At 40.2% G+C, this 18,721-nt stretch overlaps 1 protein-coding gene and 1 long non-coding RNA gene across 2 annotated transcripts in view; both read right to left on the bottom strand.

The window, feature by feature from the left end:
• Positions 1 to 382: 382 nt before the first annotated feature.
• Positions 383 to 18,721, bottom strand: part of LOC131153286 (protein HEAT-STRESS-ASSOCIATED 32) — a 38,815-nt gene continuing 20,476 nt past the window's right edge. The window contains exons 4-5 of the mRNA XM_058105492.1: positions 714 to 937; positions 383 to 628 (exon numbers count right to left, since the gene is read on the bottom strand). Of these exons, the coding sequence (XP_057961475.1) occupies positions 518 to 628; positions 714 to 937 (335 nt within the window). The 3' untranslated portion in view covers positions 383 to 517. The remainder of the gene's footprint in view (positions 629 to 713; positions 938 to 18,721) is intronic.
• Positions 15,121 to 16,835, bottom strand: LOC131153287 (uncharacterized). The gene is made up of 3 exons (XR_009136211.1): positions 16,549 to 16,835; positions 16,406 to 16,469; positions 15,121 to 15,337 (listed from the first exon to the last, which is right to left on the bottom strand). It is a non-coding gene; the product is annotated as an uncharacterized LOC131153287 (long non-coding RNA).

Genomic DNA, 18,721 nt, shown 5'->3' with positions numbered 1-18,721 from the left:
CAGACTGAAGTGGTGTATTTGTTCTTAAGGCTGCACTCACTCCCAAGTTGGCACACTGGTTTTTGGACCAATGTCGTTTTCTTCTCCATCAAGTGTGATTTTGGAGAGAGAGAGAGGTCCAACAAGGACTGGGAAAGCCGGGGGTGGGGCAGTTGGTTTATCCCTGCATCGTGATCTCCTCTCAAAGACTAGAATCTTGACACATCTAATATGAAAGTCTCAAATTCTAACCATTATATCCTTAGAAACACTATATCTCAAAGCAAACCCCCGGGAATTTTTTATCATCTCTTCTGAAAATGATGATCCAAGGCAGCCATGTTCGAAAGAAGACTAGAGAACGCGGGTGAATACAACTACATTATCAGCCGAAAACTCCCTATACAACCAACAAAGTCCTCTCATTTCATTCATGTTTTCACACTGCATGAATAAAGGATACAACATGTGGCATTTAACAAACAGTGCCACAGTTACGAGAAATTAAGCACAACTTGTTCTAACAATGTACAAGCATTTAGAAGAGAAAATATGAGGAACCGAGAACAGATGTGTGATTTTTACCCAAGCTGCGCCCTCGGAGGCACTCCAGATCCATTACTTCAGAGTGATCCACAAAGAGGTTCACCTGAAAATTCATGTCATTGTAAAGGACATCATGAAAATGAACGAGTACACCAACACAAGCAAAGATGAACAAAAGAGCACAATACCCTGGGACCGTATTGTCTTATAAACCACTCTGAAGTTCGGGAATTGGATGCTTCAAACATAGTCTTCTCAAGTCCTAAGCGCCCAATGACCTTTGCAACAATGTCTGCCCGTAAAGACTCTGCATGCTTGCATACATCATCAGCATCAATCATTATAGTGTCTGCCCCAGCTTCTAAGCATCTCTCAGCCCTTCTAATCAATAGGTCCACATCTTCAACGAGTTCTGCAGAAACAAAGGTAACATCACTGCTAATAAGAATGGACAAGGATATACTCCCAAGAGTCCAACCATTCACACTGAAAGATGAATGAAGAATCCTTGGTTTGTGTTACCAAATGACAATTCTCGATGCGCTACCAGGTTATACTCCATGTCAGATCCATATTTTGTGCCAGCTTGTGTGTGTGTGTGTGTGTGTGTGTTCCATGGTTCAGAATAGAACACCATGGTTGGATATAACCTCCTACGCCACTGTCCTAAACATAGCTCTTAAGTGTGTTGAGTATCATCTTTGCAAGAAAGAGCATTGCGCAAAGCATGTGTGTATTGCACATAGGTTGCATATTTATCAGTAATTCATCCAACTTTCCAGCATATATATTTTTAAAAAAATTTAAAAAAAAAAAAAAGCTCCTGATAATCTTTGCATGTGTAGTATATGCATAGTTCACAATTTTTTCACAAACTCATGCAAGTTTCAAGAATCCAGCATAGTAAAGATCATTTCAAGCAGCTAGCCCTTCAACTAGATATTGCGGATGCCTAGAGATTTAATTATAAACAACAGAAACATCCATAGTTGTCAAATCATGTTTTTATCTTTTCATTTTTTATATCATGTAACTCAATCTGTTCCAACTAGGTAGGCAATTCAATTATAAATGTAAATATAGTTAGTAAAGACGTGCACGCATACATACACAGACAGTGAAAGTGAAATCGAGTATAGTGTAACATTTAAACCATTGTTTGGCTGTTCTAAAGCTCAAATAGTTAAAATCATAAATATAAGACAAGGATTGTATTTGTTTTAACTCAAAATTGTGCAGATCATAAAACCAAGTTTATCTAATTAGTCCAAAGCCAAAAGAAACCAGCTCTTGTGTTGGATATGTGGCTCATATTGAGTGGAACACATGCGCCAAGAAAGTATGGTGAAGCAAAGAACAAGGAAGGAGGCTGCAAGAAGAAACCGTCGATGGTTAGGTCGACGGTTGCATCAATGGTTTACTCTTAGGAAATAAACGTCGACAGTATTGTTCGGCATAGATCACGGATTTTGAATCAGGAGAACAATAGATTGGGAGATTTGGAAGATTTTCCTCCGGAATTTGCTACAGAAGTGTTTTAGATGCATTCTAAGTCTTCTGTACACATAGGGTTAGAATATAAACAATATTTTAGAACCCTTAATGTAAGCTTTGACATTTGATAGTGAAAATCAGTCGCTTGCTCCTATGGACGTAGGCACATTGCCGAACCACGTAATTTCTTATGTCGTGTGTTCTTATTGCTTTATTTTATTCTATTTATGATTGATTATGTACGTATTCATTCATCGTTGGTTGTTGCATTGCTTATTCCGGATTCGATTTTTGTTTTTCTGATGCGCATTGGTATACTACCACTTTGCACAACAAACTGGCATCAGAGTTATTGGTTGCAATGGCTGGAATTTCTTCTACAAAGTTCGATATTAGTAAGTTCAATGGAACGGAAAATTTCAGACTTTGGTAGAGGAAAGTTAAGGACGTGTTGGTACAGCAAGGTATGGTGAAGAAACTATACGGAAGGAAGCCGAAAGATATGGACAACACGAGTTGGAAGCAAAGACTGTGGCTACTATCAGGCTTTTTCTAACTGATGACATGATGTATCACATCATGCATGAGGAATTGCCAACAGCAATTTGGCTGAAACTAGAGAGCCAGTATATCTCCAAGTCTTTGACGAACAAGTTGTATCTTAAGCAGAAACTTTACGGGCTTAAGATGGCAGAGGTTCAAACCTGAATCAACACATCAACGCATTCACTCAGATCATCAGCAATCTGAAGCGGGTTGATGTAAATTTCAAGGATGAAGACAAAGCGTTGATGCTGCTGAATTCCCCACTTACGTCTCTTGCATAGGAGAATCTAGTTATAACTCTGACATGGGGAAAAGAAACCCTAGAGTAGAAAGATATCATGAGTGTATTGCTGAGTTTCCATCAGAGGAAGAAGGACAGCGATAAGAGTTCACAAAATAAAGGGCTCATGTGAAGGGGAACCAAGATCGTTGGAGGAGCAAGTTCTGGAGTGAACAAAGTAGAAATAGGGCTCGATCCAATTCCAGGAAGAGGAAGGATGTGCAATGTTTTAAGTGCGGGAAAAAGGGGCACATAAAACCCGATTGTATGAAGAGGAAGAAGGGGAATGCTGAAAATAAAGAAGGTTCATCAAACACGACGAACATAACGGAAGAAGGAGACTCTAGGAGTGGTGATGGTGATATGTTCTCGATTTCATCCAGTTCAGACGGTCCCACAAATTCTTGGATCTTAAACTCGGCATGCTCTTATCATATGACGCCCAATTTACAGATTGATAAATTCTGGTTCTATTCTAATGGGAAACGATGTTGAATGCAAAGTTGTCGGAATGGGGAACATCATAATCAAGATGTATGATGGTGTGGTGAAGACGTTATGTGAGGTAAGGCACATACCGGAATTGAGAAAGAATTTGATTTCATTAGGCACTTTAGACTGTAACAGGTTCAGTTAAAAGTCTGAAAATGGGGTAATGAAGGTGAGTAAGAGTATTCTGACTGTGATGAAGGGGGCAGAGAGTACTAAGGAATATATACACACTGCTAGATACTACAGTTGTAGGTGGAGTTGCAGCTGCAGAGTCTGAGTCAGATAATACAGTCTTGTGGCATATGTGGTTAGGGCATATGAGTAAGTGTGGAATGAAGGAGCTTCACAGAAACTGTTGAAGGAAGTCAAATCATGCAAGTTGGATTTATGCAAGTACTATGTGCTTGAGAAACAGAATAGGGTCCAATTTATGCTAGCCACGCACAAAACGGAGGGAATCCTCGATTACGTTCATTCAAATGTTTGAGGACTGGTGAGGGTAGCATCATGAGGTAGACATATGTACTACGTGAGTTTCATTGATGATTACTCACGGAAAGTCTAGGTGTACTTCATGCGGCACAAGTCAAAAACGTTTGTCAAGTTTAAATTGTGGAAAGCTGAGATGAAAAACCAGACCGGGAAAAAGATTAAGTGTCTCAGGACAGACAATGGAACTAAGTACACAAATTCGAGCTTTAGAGAGTTTTGCGAGCAGCATGGCATAAGGAGACATTTTACAGTACATCAGACACCACAAAAAAATGATGTGGCAGAAAGGATGAACTGAATCCTAGCTGAAAGGGCTTGGTGTCTCAGGTTGAATGCTAGGCTCCCTAAGAATTTCTAAGCCGAGGCGGTGAGTATGGTTTGTTTCTTGGTTAGCAGATCACCAAAGGCATCGCAAGATAGGAACGTCGTTGAGGAGGTGTGGATAGGTAACAAAGTGGACTACTCCGACTTGAGAGTATTTGGGTGTCCGGCCTATGTGTACATTCCTGGTGAGGAGAGATCAAAACTTGAGGCGAAGTCTAGACGGTGCATCTTTTTGAGATATCAGAGAGATGCGAAAGGATTCAAGATGTGGGATCCAGTGGCAAACAAGATGGTGATCAATAGAGACGTGGCTTTCAATAAGAAAGGCATGTTGCAACGTACTCAAGACGAAGAAGAGAAACAAGTGCCAGAAAACTGCAGTAGCAACGAAAATGTTGTGCAGGTGGAATTGGAGACTCATGGCAGAAATGTAAGGAGTTTTAGCTTGAGAGATTAGCAGGTGGTGCAGGTGGTGTTGGAGACTCAGGGCAGAGATGATGATGTTCAAAATGCAGAGGTCTCTAACTTGGGAGACCAGCCACATCGCAATATAGCTGTAGACACTAGACAAACCCAGATGCATCGTCAGACCACCCCCCAAGTACGGATTTGACGATCTGGTGTCTTATGTACTTATCACTAGCAGCAGGGATCCTACTACCTTTCAGGAGGTAGTGCACAGTCAGGAGAAAGGTAGTTGGATGGGCGCTATGGTGGAGGAGATGGAATCATTGCATAAGAACCAGACGTAGGCCTTGGTAGAGCTTCTAGCAGGGAAGACGGCGATTGGATGCAAGTAGGTGTACAGGAAGAAAGAAGTAGTTTCAGAAAAAAAAAAAAATTCAAGGCTCAATTAGTAACAAAGGGATACTCACGAAGGAAGGAAGTTGATTATGATGAAATCTTCTCCCCTGTGGTCGGGCACACTTCCATCGGGGTAGTGTTGGGATTGGTGGCGCAATATGACATGCATCTGGAGTAGATTGACGTAAAGACGGTGTTCCTTCATGGTGATTTGGAGGAGCTGATCTACATGACACAGCTAGAAGGATTTTGCCAACTTGGACCGGAGCACTAGGTTTGTAAGCTAAAAAAGTCACTTTATGGATTGAAACAGTCTCCGCGGTAGTGGCACAAACGGTTTGGCGCCTAGATGATCCGTATGGGCTACAGGAGGTGTGAGTACGATTGTTGTATCTATGTGAGGAGTCTTGAGTATGGTTCTCTCATATTTCTGTTGCTTTATGTCGGTGACACACTGATTGCTACGAAGGATATGACTGAGGTAAATCAGTTGAAGACTCTGTTGAGTAAAGAGTACGACATAAAAGACTTAGGTACGGCCAAGAGGATACTTGGGATGGAGACTCACAGGGACAGAGCTACAGGAAGATTGTGGTTATCTTAAGGCGAGTATGAGGAAAAGGTGTTGGAGAGGTTTAGCATGGCTAATGCTAAACCGGTGAGTACACCATTAGCAAGTCATTTTAGGTTGTCTACCGTGCAGTGCCTAAAGATGGACAATGAGGTTCATGACATGTCGAAGGTCCCCTAAGTTTGTGCAGTGGGGTATCTGATGTATGTCATGGTATGTACAAGGTCGAACCTGGCACAAGTTGTCAGCGTGGTGAGCAAGTTCTTTTCGAATCCGGGTCGACAGCATTAGGATGCAATCAAGTGGATTCTCAAGTACTTGAGGGGTACAACCGGATATTGCACTATGTTCAACAGACAACAGAGTGATCCATCAGTGGTAGGGTATATGGATGCTGACTACATGGGAGACTTGGATGACAGGTCTACCACAGAGTACGTATTCACCCTTGTGGGAGGACCTATTTTTTGGAAGTCTATGGTGCAGTCGCTCGTTGGTTTATCTACTACCGAATCGGAGTAGATGGCAGTGGTCGAGGCTACCAAGGAAGCGTTGTGGCTTATAAGATTGGTCAAGGAGCTGGGTGCCTAGCAAAGTGGAGTTCTGCTGCAGTGTAATAGTCAGTATGTCATCTATTTGGTAAAAAACTAGGTGTATCATGCGAGGACAAAGCACATTGACGTGCGATTTCACAGGATCAAGGAACTAGCTGCTTCAGGTGAACTTCTCCTCGAGAAGGTTCACATGTCTAAGAATCCAATTGATGTGTTGACAAAGTCTATCACAACGGACAAGTTCAAGCATTGCTTGGACTTGATCAACGTCTCCAGGTGCTAGACGGGAGGCGCTCTCAATCTACTATCTCAGGTGGAGCAACGGGTTATGCTTTCATATTCCTCCTAAGTGGTGAATATTCGCCAAGGTAGAGATTGTTGGATATGTGACTCATGTTGAGTGGAACGCATGCGCCGGGAAAGCATGGTGAAGCAAAGTACAAGGAAGAAGGTTGCACAAAGAAACCGTCGACGGTTACATCGACGGTTTACTCTCAGGAGATAACCATTGACGGTTTCATTTCAATCAAGTGTTAGGCTTCACATTCAACCTCGATATTAAACTGTCGACGATTGTGCTAAAACTATTGATGGTATTGTTCAGCGCAAATCACGGATTTTGAATAAGGACATCAGTAAGTTGGGAGATTTGGAAGATTTTCCTCTAGGATTTGCTACAGAAGTGTTTAGATGCATTCTAAGTCTTATGTACGCATAGAGTTAGAATATAAACAATATTTTACAACCCTTGATACAAGCTTTGACATTTGATAGTGAAAATCAGCCGCTTGCTCCCGTGGACTTAGACACATTGCCGAACCATGTAATTTCTTGTGTCGTGTGTTCTTATTGCTTTATTTTATTCTATGTGATTGATTATTTTCGTATTCATTCATCGTTGGTTGCTGCATTGCTTGTTCCAGATTCGATTTGTGTTTTTCCGCTGCGCATTGATATACTACCACTCTGCACAACATATTGCAAACAAACTATTCACTTTAGGCTGCTTTTTCCTAGCATCATTGTGTGTATATGTCATAGGGATCACCCCTTCCTAACTGCTGTACTTACCAACATACTCATAATTAAACAACGAAAAATAAATAAAGAAAAAGAACCTTGAACTAATCTTTACTTGCCAAAGTTTCAATTATTGAAAAACACTTAGTAGTGTTTGAGAGCATGGATTTGAATTCATGTGGATTTGGAAGCAACTTAATACAATTTTGTATTTAAATTTCTCCAAATCCCTAAAAATCCAAATCCAAGCCCTGAAATTCATGCTTCCAAACAACACCTTATATTATACAAAGTTGTGTCTGATGGTGTCTTCACTTTCAAAAAAAATGTATTTATATAGAACTTATTTTTATAATAATAGAAACAAAAACCATAGACAATAGTTGTGTCTGCACAAAAGCGAAAGAAGTACTCCGCAATTAAAGCATTACTCCAATAGCATATATCTTTATCTCGAAAGTAGCTTTTCTAAGTTCATTCTTGGAGGGGAAAAACAAGGAATAAAAGATTTATACTCAAAAGTTTCATGAATCTTAATTGTGAGAGTATCGTGGATATCATATAATCGTGCATCATAATTCACAAGATAAACTTCTTGGTTGGGGAGAGGGAGATTCAGTTAAGATGTGCCTGGTGAAACGTATGGATTTCCTCTAGAAAAAAAAAGGTTCTACATTTATTATTGTATCTTGAACTGTACGTTTTTGGGAAATATGTGAACATCCTCAAACAATTACGTAAGAAACATGATCAACAAAGGTAAAACAAGGAATCCAATGACAAATATTATCTGCCATTTTTTGACTATGTAAATGCTAACCAAACAAAAATATATCATGCTGTCATGATAGCTTAAGCATAGTTGTCAAATTGAGATTAGAATAGAGAATCAAAATCCCAACTTCAGGAATCAAAACTTGCATCGAATCGTAAGACCAGTACAAAATTCAAAAGCAACTTCAAACAACATGCACATATGGACAACAAACAGAATAATAAAATCCATAAAAGTTCTAAAAAATAAGGATTGATTATGTTGCTAATTGGAATGGCACCTGCCCTTAAAGCAACTTTTGTCAGTCAGAATTCCCACTCCACCATGATCTATTTAGCTTAAGCATGTATTCACTAACAAAAAATAAGCTAGCTATACATGTTCTATGATATAACCACTCTACCTCTATCAAGCATCAAGTTGAGGTTTTGTGAGGCCTAAGCCTATTAAATATGTCATCTTCAAAACAGAAAAAAAAATGTCATATTCATAATTCAAGTAATGTACTAAGATAAGATAAACTATGTATATACTACTAATGTGCATCTTTATTCATCATCACTGCCTTCATCTTCTAAAGCAATCATCTTATCTCGCTCTTCCTCTTCATCTCCTTCATGATAATAAATCATTTCACAACTTCAGCTTCTTCAGCATCTTTGCATTTTCCTCTCCAATAGAAAAAAGATATTAAGATAGAAGAATGTACAAATAGGATGAGAAATCTTCAAAAAGAAAACAAGATAAAATAATACAAAGGAAAAAACAAAAAACAAACTCAAGCTAGCAGAGCCGACCAATCACACTGGGTATCGCTGCCAGCATAATGCCAAAACACCATCATAGAGAACACCCACGTGGAAGCGAAATCATATGGCATTATAAAATATATAGAATTTGTAAGCTGAAGTCAATTCTATTCAACTTGCTGTAAATTATGTACATCCCAATCTTATAATACAATTGCCTATTCTAATAAGGAAATAATCCCCCTACAGAATAATATAAAATCTCCTATATTTACCCACTTTTCTAATTTACCCATTATACACAAAGATACTCGGGATTTTAACACTCCCCCTCAAGTTGGATCATAGATATTAATCATCTCCAACTTGCTAATGAGATCATCAAAGTTCTGTCGTGCCTTCCCTTTCGTAAAGATATCTGCAGTTTGTTCCTTGGTAGGTATATAGGTCATACAGATAGTTCCTTCTTCAACTTTCTCTTTGATAAAATGTCGGTCCACTTCTACATGTTTAGTCCTATCATGTTGAACTGGATTGAGAGAGATACTGATGGCTGCTTTGTTGTCACAATAGAGTTTGATAGGAAATTTCACCAGGACCTGTAGTTCATCCAAGAGTTTTCGTAACCATAGTCCTTCACATAATCCTTGAGCAACTACTCTTAACTCAGCTTTGGCACTACTACGAGCCACTACATTCTGTTTTTTGCTTCTCCAAGTTACCAGATTTCCCCAGACAAGTGTGCAATAACCGGTGGTGGACCTTCTATCTTCCACTAATCCGGCCCAATCTGCATCTGTAAAGATCTCTACTTCCTTGCTTTCACATTTCTTGAAGAAGAGTCCTTTGCCCGAGGAACCCATGAGATATCGAAGGATCTTGTATACAGCATCTAAATGAGCTACTTTTGGTGAATGCATATGTTGACTTACCACACTAACTGCAAATGCAATATCTAGTCTGGTATGTGATAAGTAGATCAGCTTACCAACCAATCTCTGATACTCCTTTTCAATAGATATTCCACAGTCTTCGACCCTCTTTACTACTTCAATCGGGGTTTCATTAGGTTTGCATCCTAGCATGCCAGTTTCAATTAGGAGATCAATGACATACTTTCGCTAAGAGACACTAATACCCTTTTTCGTTCTAGCAACTTCCATGCCCAAGAAGTACCGCATTTGTCCCAAGTCTTTAACTTCAAATTCAGTAGCTAAAACTTTCTTCAATCTTTTCATCTCTACTGTATCATCCCTAGTTAAAATTATATCGTCAACATACACTATTAGAATTGTTCTCTTACCTCTTTCAGACTGTTGGAAGAATAAAGTGTGATCAGATTGCCCTTGTCGATATCCTTGGTTCTTTATTACTTTTGCAAATCTGTCAAACCATGCCCTGGGAGATTGCTAGAGTCCATACAAGGACTTTTTGAGTTTACACACTTTGTTTTCTTCACCTTTCTTACTAAAGCCTGGTGGTATTGTCATGTAGACTTCTTCTTCTAACTCGCCATTTAGAAACGCATTCTTAATGTCAAGTTGTTGTAGTAGCCAATCTAAATTGGCTGCCAATGATAAGAGAACCTGAACTGTATTCAAGTTGGCCACTGGTGCAAATGTCTCTGTATAGTCAATGCCATAAGTCTGTGTGAATCCTTTTGCAACGAGTCGGGCTTTATATTGTTCAACTGTCCCATTAGATTTATATTTCACTATGAAGACCCATTTACAGCCAACTGGCTTCTTCCCTCTCGGAAAATTCATTACATCCGAAGTCCCATTTTTCTCCAGATCCCACATTTCCTCCATGACAGCCTCCCTCCATTTAGGTATTTCCAGAGCTTCCTGAATATTCTTTGGAATTCTCATCCTGTCAAGGTTAGAGGAAAAAACACGATATACCATAGACAAGCTTTTATAAGACATATATTTAGACCAGGGATATTGAGTACACGACCTGGTTTGTTTTCTGACTGCAATAGGTAAATTGATGTCATCAGGTACAGAATTATCAAAAGAGAGCTCATGAGACTCATGGTTGTTCGAAGCCATAACCGGTTCCAACACTCTTGGTGCCTCAGGTATGAGATTCTCCCCGTTCTTTGTGTTTGGCTTTCTTGAGTAAACCAATATGACTGTGCTTTTTGCTTTTCTGCATCTCCCCCTAAGGTTAAGTGCTCTTTTGTGTTTGAAAGGTCAAGAAGTGATGCAACAGGAGACTCAGTGGATGGGTCGGGGAATGAAGTAATAGGAGACTCAATGGATCGCACAGAGTCAATGGTAAAAAAGTCAAAGAACCGATCTTCACTCCATTGCTCCCCCTGAAGAGAGGGCTTTGGGAAATAAGGAGTGGTTTCAAAGAATGTAACATCAAGGCTAACAAACATTCATTTTGAAACAGGGTCATAGCATTTGTAGCCTTTCTGGGTAGGGAAGTAACCAATGAAGACACATTTAACGACACGAGGATCCAATTTATCACGATGGTGAGCATGAACATGAACAAAAGTCGTACAGCCAAAGATTTTCAGCGGGATATTGGAGGGGAGTCAAGAGGTAGGAAAATGTTCTTGGAATTTCTGGAGAAGAATGGCAAAGGAAAGTACTCGACTCGGCATTCGATTAATGAGATGTGTAGCTGTTAAGATAGCATCTCCCCAAAAATAGTTTCTCATGTTTGTAGTGAACATCAATGCCCGAGCTACTTCAAGTATACATCTGTTTTTCCGTTCAGCAACCCCATTTTGTTGAGGGGTATCCACACAAGAACTCTGATGAACAATCCCATTTTCTTGAAGATAAGTTCCCAAAACATCATTAAAATATTCCGTATCATTATCAGTACGTAAAATTTGAATGTGAGTCTGGAATTGTGTTTGAATCATGGAATGAAAACTGACAAAAATGGAACGGACTTCAGCTTTATTTTTCAACAAATAAACCCAACAAGGACGAGTATGGTCATCAATAAAAGTAACAAACCATTTTGTATGGGTGCGACTAAGGGATCTTGAGGGTCCCCACAAATCACTGTGAATCAGAGTAAATGGACGAGTTGGTTTGTATATGGATGTTGGGAAAGAAGCACGCCGATGTTTTGCAAGCTCACACACTTCACATTGAAACTCAGAAGACATTTTATTTGAACATATAAACGGAAATAAATGTTTGAAATATTGAAAATTTGGGTGACCCATCCTAGAATGCCATAACAAAAGTTCACTATCTCTAGAAATAGATGCAGAATCACAAATTACAGTATTACATTGTTCACTCAAGGTTGCCTCCTCAAAGTAGTAGAGTCCTTCATATGCTTTAGCAGTGCCAATCGTCTTCCCCGATGATAGGTCCTGAAAAACCCAAAGAGAGGAAACAAATTTAGCAGAGCAGTTGGAGTCTTTTGTTAACTAGCTTATGGATAACAAGTTGCAAGATAACTTGGGAACATGTAGGACAGATTTTAAGGTTACGGAGTCAGATATGCGAATACTTCCTTTACCGGCGACTGATGAGAGTGAACCATCTGCAATTTTGACTCTCAGGTTTCCAGCATATGGTGAATAGGATGAAAAGAATTGATAAGAACCAGTCATATGATCAGATGCACCCAAGTCAATTATCCATGGTGAGTTGTGACAGGATATAGCATTTAAGGCTGATAAATAATTACCTCTGTGAGCTAGAGAACCAGTGGAAGACTAACCCGATGTTTGAATGGAGGTAATCATTTTATATAACTGATCTATCTTCTCAGGGCTGAATGCACTACTTGGACTGATATTATTGGTTTTTTCGCCTTGTAATTTTTCAGTTGAACTCTCAGTGGTAGCCTGATACCCACGATTTTTTTGATATTGTCTTGGCTTCCAATCTGCAAGCTTTCCATGAATCTCCCAACAGATTTCTTTTGAATAACCTGGCTTTCGACAGTGCTCACACCATAATTTGCCTTTTTGCGGTTTTTGGTCGTATCCTCCCGAGCCTTTTGATATTAGAGCTAAGACGTCCGACCCACCTGGATCTAGGGCTGGTATTTCAGGCCTGTGGCTTCAGCATCACGCGTCTTCGGCTCTCCTCCCTCCTTACTTCGGCGAACACCTCTCGGGTTGATGGCAGCGGTCGTCGGCCAAGAATTCGTCCCCGTACGTCATCCAGATCTCGATTGAGGCCGGCCAAGAACTCGAAGACCCATTCGTTTTCGAGTCGTTTTTTGTATCGTGCGCTGTCGCCGGAGCATTCTCATTCTTCTTCGATGCTCAAGTCGAGCTCCTGCCAGAGATGAGTCATCTCCATGAAATACTCCGTAACGCCTCGCTCGCCTTGCCTCATCTGCCACAACCGGGTCTTGATCTCAAAAATCTGCGAGTAACTTTCGACGTCAGAATATGTCTCACGAACAGCGTCCCAGACGTCTTTCTTATTCGCCGTTGGTAAGAACAAGTAGATCTTCCCGATTGAAGGCTGCATCGAGTTGACGAGCCAAGCAGTGACCATGGAGTTCTTGGACCTCCATTTTTGCAAGGCTACAACTTCGGTGGAGTCTGGTTTCCTCCGTTCGCCGGTTCACCGGTAAGATAACCTAGCCTCCCCTTTCCTTCAATTACCAATTTTACGGATTGAGCCCACTGACGGAAATTTTTTCCGTTTAATTTTTCCACTGCGAGTGGAAAGGTTGTGTTGTCAAGCCCATTCGAACCCCCAACGGATGTGGTCTCTGAGTCGCCGTTGATATTTTCAGCAGGGGTCGACCCTCTGCTGTTGACGGTGCCGGTGGTGGTGACGCCGGCCATAGTTAGCTAAGGTTGAGAAACCCTAGCTCTGATACCATGTGAGCTTAATTCAATTCTATTCAACTTGCTATAAATTATGTACATCCCAATCTTATAATACAATTGCCTATTCTAATAAGGAAATAACCCCTCTACAGAATAATATATAATCTCCTATATTTACCCACTTTCCTAATTTACCCATTATACACAAAGATACTCAGGATTTTAACAGAATTATTTCTAAAACTCCAATCATAAACTAATAACTTGGGGAGTTAAAAAAAAAAATTGGATAGAAAAAGAAATTCATTAAGATAGAAGAATGTATAAAGCATATGACAATTCCTCCAAAAAAAAAAAAAGTAATAAGAACCAAAAAAAGAAGCCAATACAAAGGAAAACAAAAAAAATAAAATAAAAAAAAATCTAATAGAGCCAACCAATCATGTTGGATATCAAAGAAAACTATAACGCCAAAACACCAACATAGAGAACACCCACATGGAAGCAGGAAAAACAACCTTGTCCCAAGATGAAGCACAATCTTGACTAATCCAGGCATTTCTCTAGCCAGGTTACCCAGCAACAAAAACTGCACAGCACCACAAAAACCTAGGATTTTTTTATCTCCTAAAGCCCATAAAATCAATCAAAATAGTCCAAAGAATGAGGACAGACCAACATTTCCTAACAGAAGGACCAGCTTGTTCTATAAGCACCAAGCCGCAGAGCAATGAGAGAATGAACGAGCATGATTACCAGTATTAGAATATCATATTACATAACATCAGGAGAGAGAACCAAACATGTGCGTGTTTTTCGTCCACCAATTCAGCCCACACCAGAATCAGAGGAATGAATAACACAGCAACTCTATAAAATCACACATGCATAGAACAGCACTCACACAGAGACACACATCAGCACTGCAAATCTTAAAAGTTCCAAAACTTCAAGAGGAAGCTACAACCACAGAACTGAAGTTACAGTTTCCTAGGAGGAATCACAGACACAAATAGTCTCTCACTCATCCTAGACCATAACTTTGACCACCCAGAACAGGGCAGACCACAAGGAAGCACCACAGACACTTAACAGCAGTATGGACGCTCCACAACCAATATAGCAGTAGCAAGAAGCATAGGCAGGCATGGAAACAGAAATGACCGCATCATAACAGCATAATGGTCCAGCAGTCAGAGGAAACATCAGAACAGCAACAGCAGTCTGCAGAAACTGTTGGATGCTGTCTTTACATGAGCGGACTGCCACAAGCAACACAACACTCACCAGAGTGGCTCACAGCTGAGAGGAAAAGGCTAGAAAAACTCTTTAAGTGACTCTCAAACCAGGAAAAAAAAACTCTCTACTTTAAGGGTTGACAAGGGAGAGAAAAGGTGAGGAAGAGAGGGCTATAACTACATCAAATTAATCAGGTTCAGAGAAACTGCTCTGATACCAGGCTGTCAACCTAAAAAAAATTGAAGAATCAAAGAAGAAAATAAAGCACTTAGGGTTAGAGATGAAGAGAAGAAGAAGAAAAAACCGATCAGCAGTTTTTTTCCTGGAGCCTTACTGTAACGACCCGACCCTTTACACGGACTCAGGTGTCACTCACATACATCAAATACCTATACCTGTTCAAGATATGGAAACAACCCGCCCTAAACAGGGACATACAGGTGTAAAACATACATAATCATGATGTAAATGTCGCGGAAAAACATAAACATCCATTGGGATTACTACTAGCCTTATACCAGAGTTCACTAATACATCCATAATTTACATACATTCGGACTTAGAGTAATCGTCATATTACAACCCTCCAAAAAGGACTTTCATCAAGTTTAGTACAAAAATTTAGATGCTTACGTAAGCTAACCAAAATAACCTCCCTAGTCCTTTTATCTACTAGGACCGACGCACGGATGGACCTGAAAACAAAGGTTGTAAGATAGGGTGAGACACCTCTCAGTAAGGAAGAAGGAGTTACAACAGTGTGTGACTGCATACATGCATATTTTCATTCAACATCTGGAATATAAATCAAATATTTTCAATACAGTAATGCATCAGGTATATCATTATTCATATTACAAAATTCCCACATCTGTCTTTCGACCATTTAATGATTTATCAGATGACCAACAGCAAAATATCCCTATAACCAGTTTTACCCCGTGGCTCGGGTTGTGCATTGATACTCGTCCAATGCCCTGTTCGTGCAGGCATTGTCGAGTACCTACATACGATCCGACTGCCTCCATTGGCCCAATATCAGCCAATGGTTTCACCCTGCTAGCCGACCATCTTGGTACCCACATCGTTTAGTACGTGTGGTTGCACGTGTACATCTAGCTACGATATCGTGCCGTATCATATAACAGTGGTTTCATTTCACTCTGTAAAGAAAGTATTTTTCAACCTTCCCGGGACTCTCAAGCTGTGGTTCCGTGTATCATAAATTCAATTTATACAAATATGATTTTATCTCCCATAATCTATATCAATAGTATAGAAATAATTCCAGCGGGTTCAAACCGGCGTCTTTCCACCTGGTTTACCCCTCTTTGTTTACTGATGCGGCTCGGTGTATCACCAGCCTCTGTTTATCACATTGTCAGTATAACAAATTGAAATTTCATTCCTATATTCTATATCAGTAGTATAGAAAATACATTCATTTCCATTTCAACATATATCACACAAGTTTAATACAAAAACCCGCTAAATGATAGAAATTCAATATACATAGTTTAACTGAATAAATAAAGGATTCGAGCCTCTCCTACTATAGTATAAACACAAATAAACAATATTTGTAAAATTTGGAGATCACACGTCGAAATCCTCGTTTTTACCAAAAACCGTAAAATCGTCAAACCGGCATTTCTACTCGGTAGAATTTCACAAATAAGCAGTTAAATCATACATAATAACATAAACTAGCGTTTTAGCGGTTTAGTTTTCCAAAATAACTGTTGTAATCAAATTCCCCTTACCTTATATTCGAAATGAAACTTCGTACGAAAACGGTCCAAAACAACAACTCGAGATCCTGAAAACCTAAAACCACAGAACATAACCTTACTATGTTTTCTACTGCTATCCAAATATCCAATCAAAATTAGGATCAGATTCCTACCTCGATTCTTGGGAAAACCCGAAACTCTCCGAAACGACGATCCGATCCACTAAAAGTGTAGAGTTTCCTCTTCTGATCCACGCAGTACCCTCCGTTTTTGGAAACGGATGATGAACGGCGAAGGATCTTAGAGAGAGAGAGAGAGAAAATGAGTGTGAGAGAGAGAGAGAGAGAGAGAGAGAGAATGAGAGAATGAGAGAGGATAAGAGAATTTATAGAATAAATCCTTGAGAGAGAGAGAGAGAGAGAGAGAGAGAGAGAGAGAGAGAGAATGAGAGAATGAGAGAGGATAAGAGAATTTATAGAATAAGTCCTTACTTAGCCCTTAAGTAATCTAAATAAATATCTCCTCCAAGATATTTATATATAAATATCTAAAAATATCTCTTTTCAAAATATCTTCTCCAAAATATATATATATATATATTTTTTAGGGTCGGGTTACTACAATCTCCCCTCCTTATAAGAATTTTCGTCCCCGAAATTCACCAACTGATACCAAACATACTCTACCTTACGTCAGAGACCTACAGAAGAGTCGGCAGCCACCCTCAAAGCAGCTCAGGCGTGAAGTTATTATCTACCCTCGCTTATGACGGAGAAATACCGTGGTTACAATGTGATGCTTCGGAAGATTACACACACAAAACTCTCCCGAAGACCATACCACCTATACTACTATACATAATTACATACCTTCCGAAAATAACTGCGGGTACTTCTGGCGTATTTCTGACTCTAACTCCCATGAAGCTTCCTCCACTGTATGGTTACGCCATAATACATTCACTAGCGGTATTTCCCTAGTCCGTAACTGCTGAACTTTCCGACCTAATATCAATACTGGTACCTCCTCATATGATAAAGTCTCACTGATCTCTAGAGGTTCGTAACTCAGTACATGTGATGGATCTGGTATATACTTCCTCAGTACAGACACGTGAAATACATCATGAACTCGGGATAATGCTGGAGGTAAAGCCACTCGATAAGCAACCGAACCTATCCTTTCAAGGATTTCAAAAGGCCCGACATACCGAGGACTTAGCTTCCCCTTCTTCCCGAATCTCATCACCCCTTTCATCGGAGCGATTCTCAAGAATACCATATCTCCTATTTCAAATTCCAACTCTCGCCGACGAGTATCAGCATAACTCTTTTGTCGACTCTGAGCTGCTTTAATTCTTTCCCTGATCAATGCAACCTTTGCAGAGGTCTGCTGAATCAGTTCTGGACCTAGTATCTGCCGCTCACCTACCTGATCCCAGTACAACGGAGATCGACACCGACGACCGTACAAAGCCTCATAAGGTGCCATCTCTATGCTCGCCTGGTAACTGTTGTTATATGCAAATTCAACAAGCGGTAGATATCGTATCCAAATATTACCAAAATCTAGTATACAAGCCTGCAACATATCTTCTAACGTTTGAATAGTTCTCTTCAACTGTCCATCCGTTTGTGGGTGAAAAGACGTACTGAACATCAATCGCGATCCCAAGGCATCCTATAAACTTTTCCAGAAACGAGATGTAAAACGCGGATCTCGATCTGAAACAATAGATATAGGAACACCATGGAGTCGTACCACCTCCTGCACATAAAGTTCTGCCAGCTTATTCAGAGAGTAGCTGACTCTGATTGGAATGAAGTGTGCAGTCTTCGTCAACCGATCTACTATAACCCATATGGCATTCTGCCCATGCATTGCCGCAGGTAAACCCGTCACAAAATCCATTGAGACATGTTCCCACTTCCACTCAGGGACGTCGAGTGGTTGAAGTGGTCCTGCCGGCTTCTGATGTTCTGCTTTAATCTGTTGACATGTCAAGCACTGTTCTACAAATCGGGCGATCTCTCTTTTCATATTAGACCACCAGAAAGATTCCCTCAAATCTCGGTACATTTTCGTACTACCAGGATGTACAGTGTAGAGCGAACGGTGTGCCTCCTCTAGAATAACCCGTTTAATCACGGCATCATTCGGAACGCAAACCCTGCTGCGGAATCTCAGTATCCCATCACCAGAAATACTGAAGTCTGGCTTTAAACCATTCCGAACTCCTTCTATAACCTCAACTAACTTTGGATCCTCTTTTTGCGCTGCACGGATCCTCTCTTGTAAGGTCGGTTGCACCACCAAGCTGGCAAGGACAGCCTAATGATTTTCTTT

This window comes from Malania oleifera, chromosome 4 (assembly GCF_029873635.1).
Source record: "Malania oleifera isolate guangnan ecotype guangnan chromosome 4, ASM2987363v1, whole genome shotgun sequence".
Lineage (NCBI taxonomy): Eukaryota > Viridiplantae > Streptophyta > Magnoliopsida > Santalales > Ximeniaceae > Malania > Malania oleifera.
The sequence above is the reverse complement of the archived record's forward strand: the minus strand, read 5'-3'. Positions and strand labels throughout refer to the sequence as shown.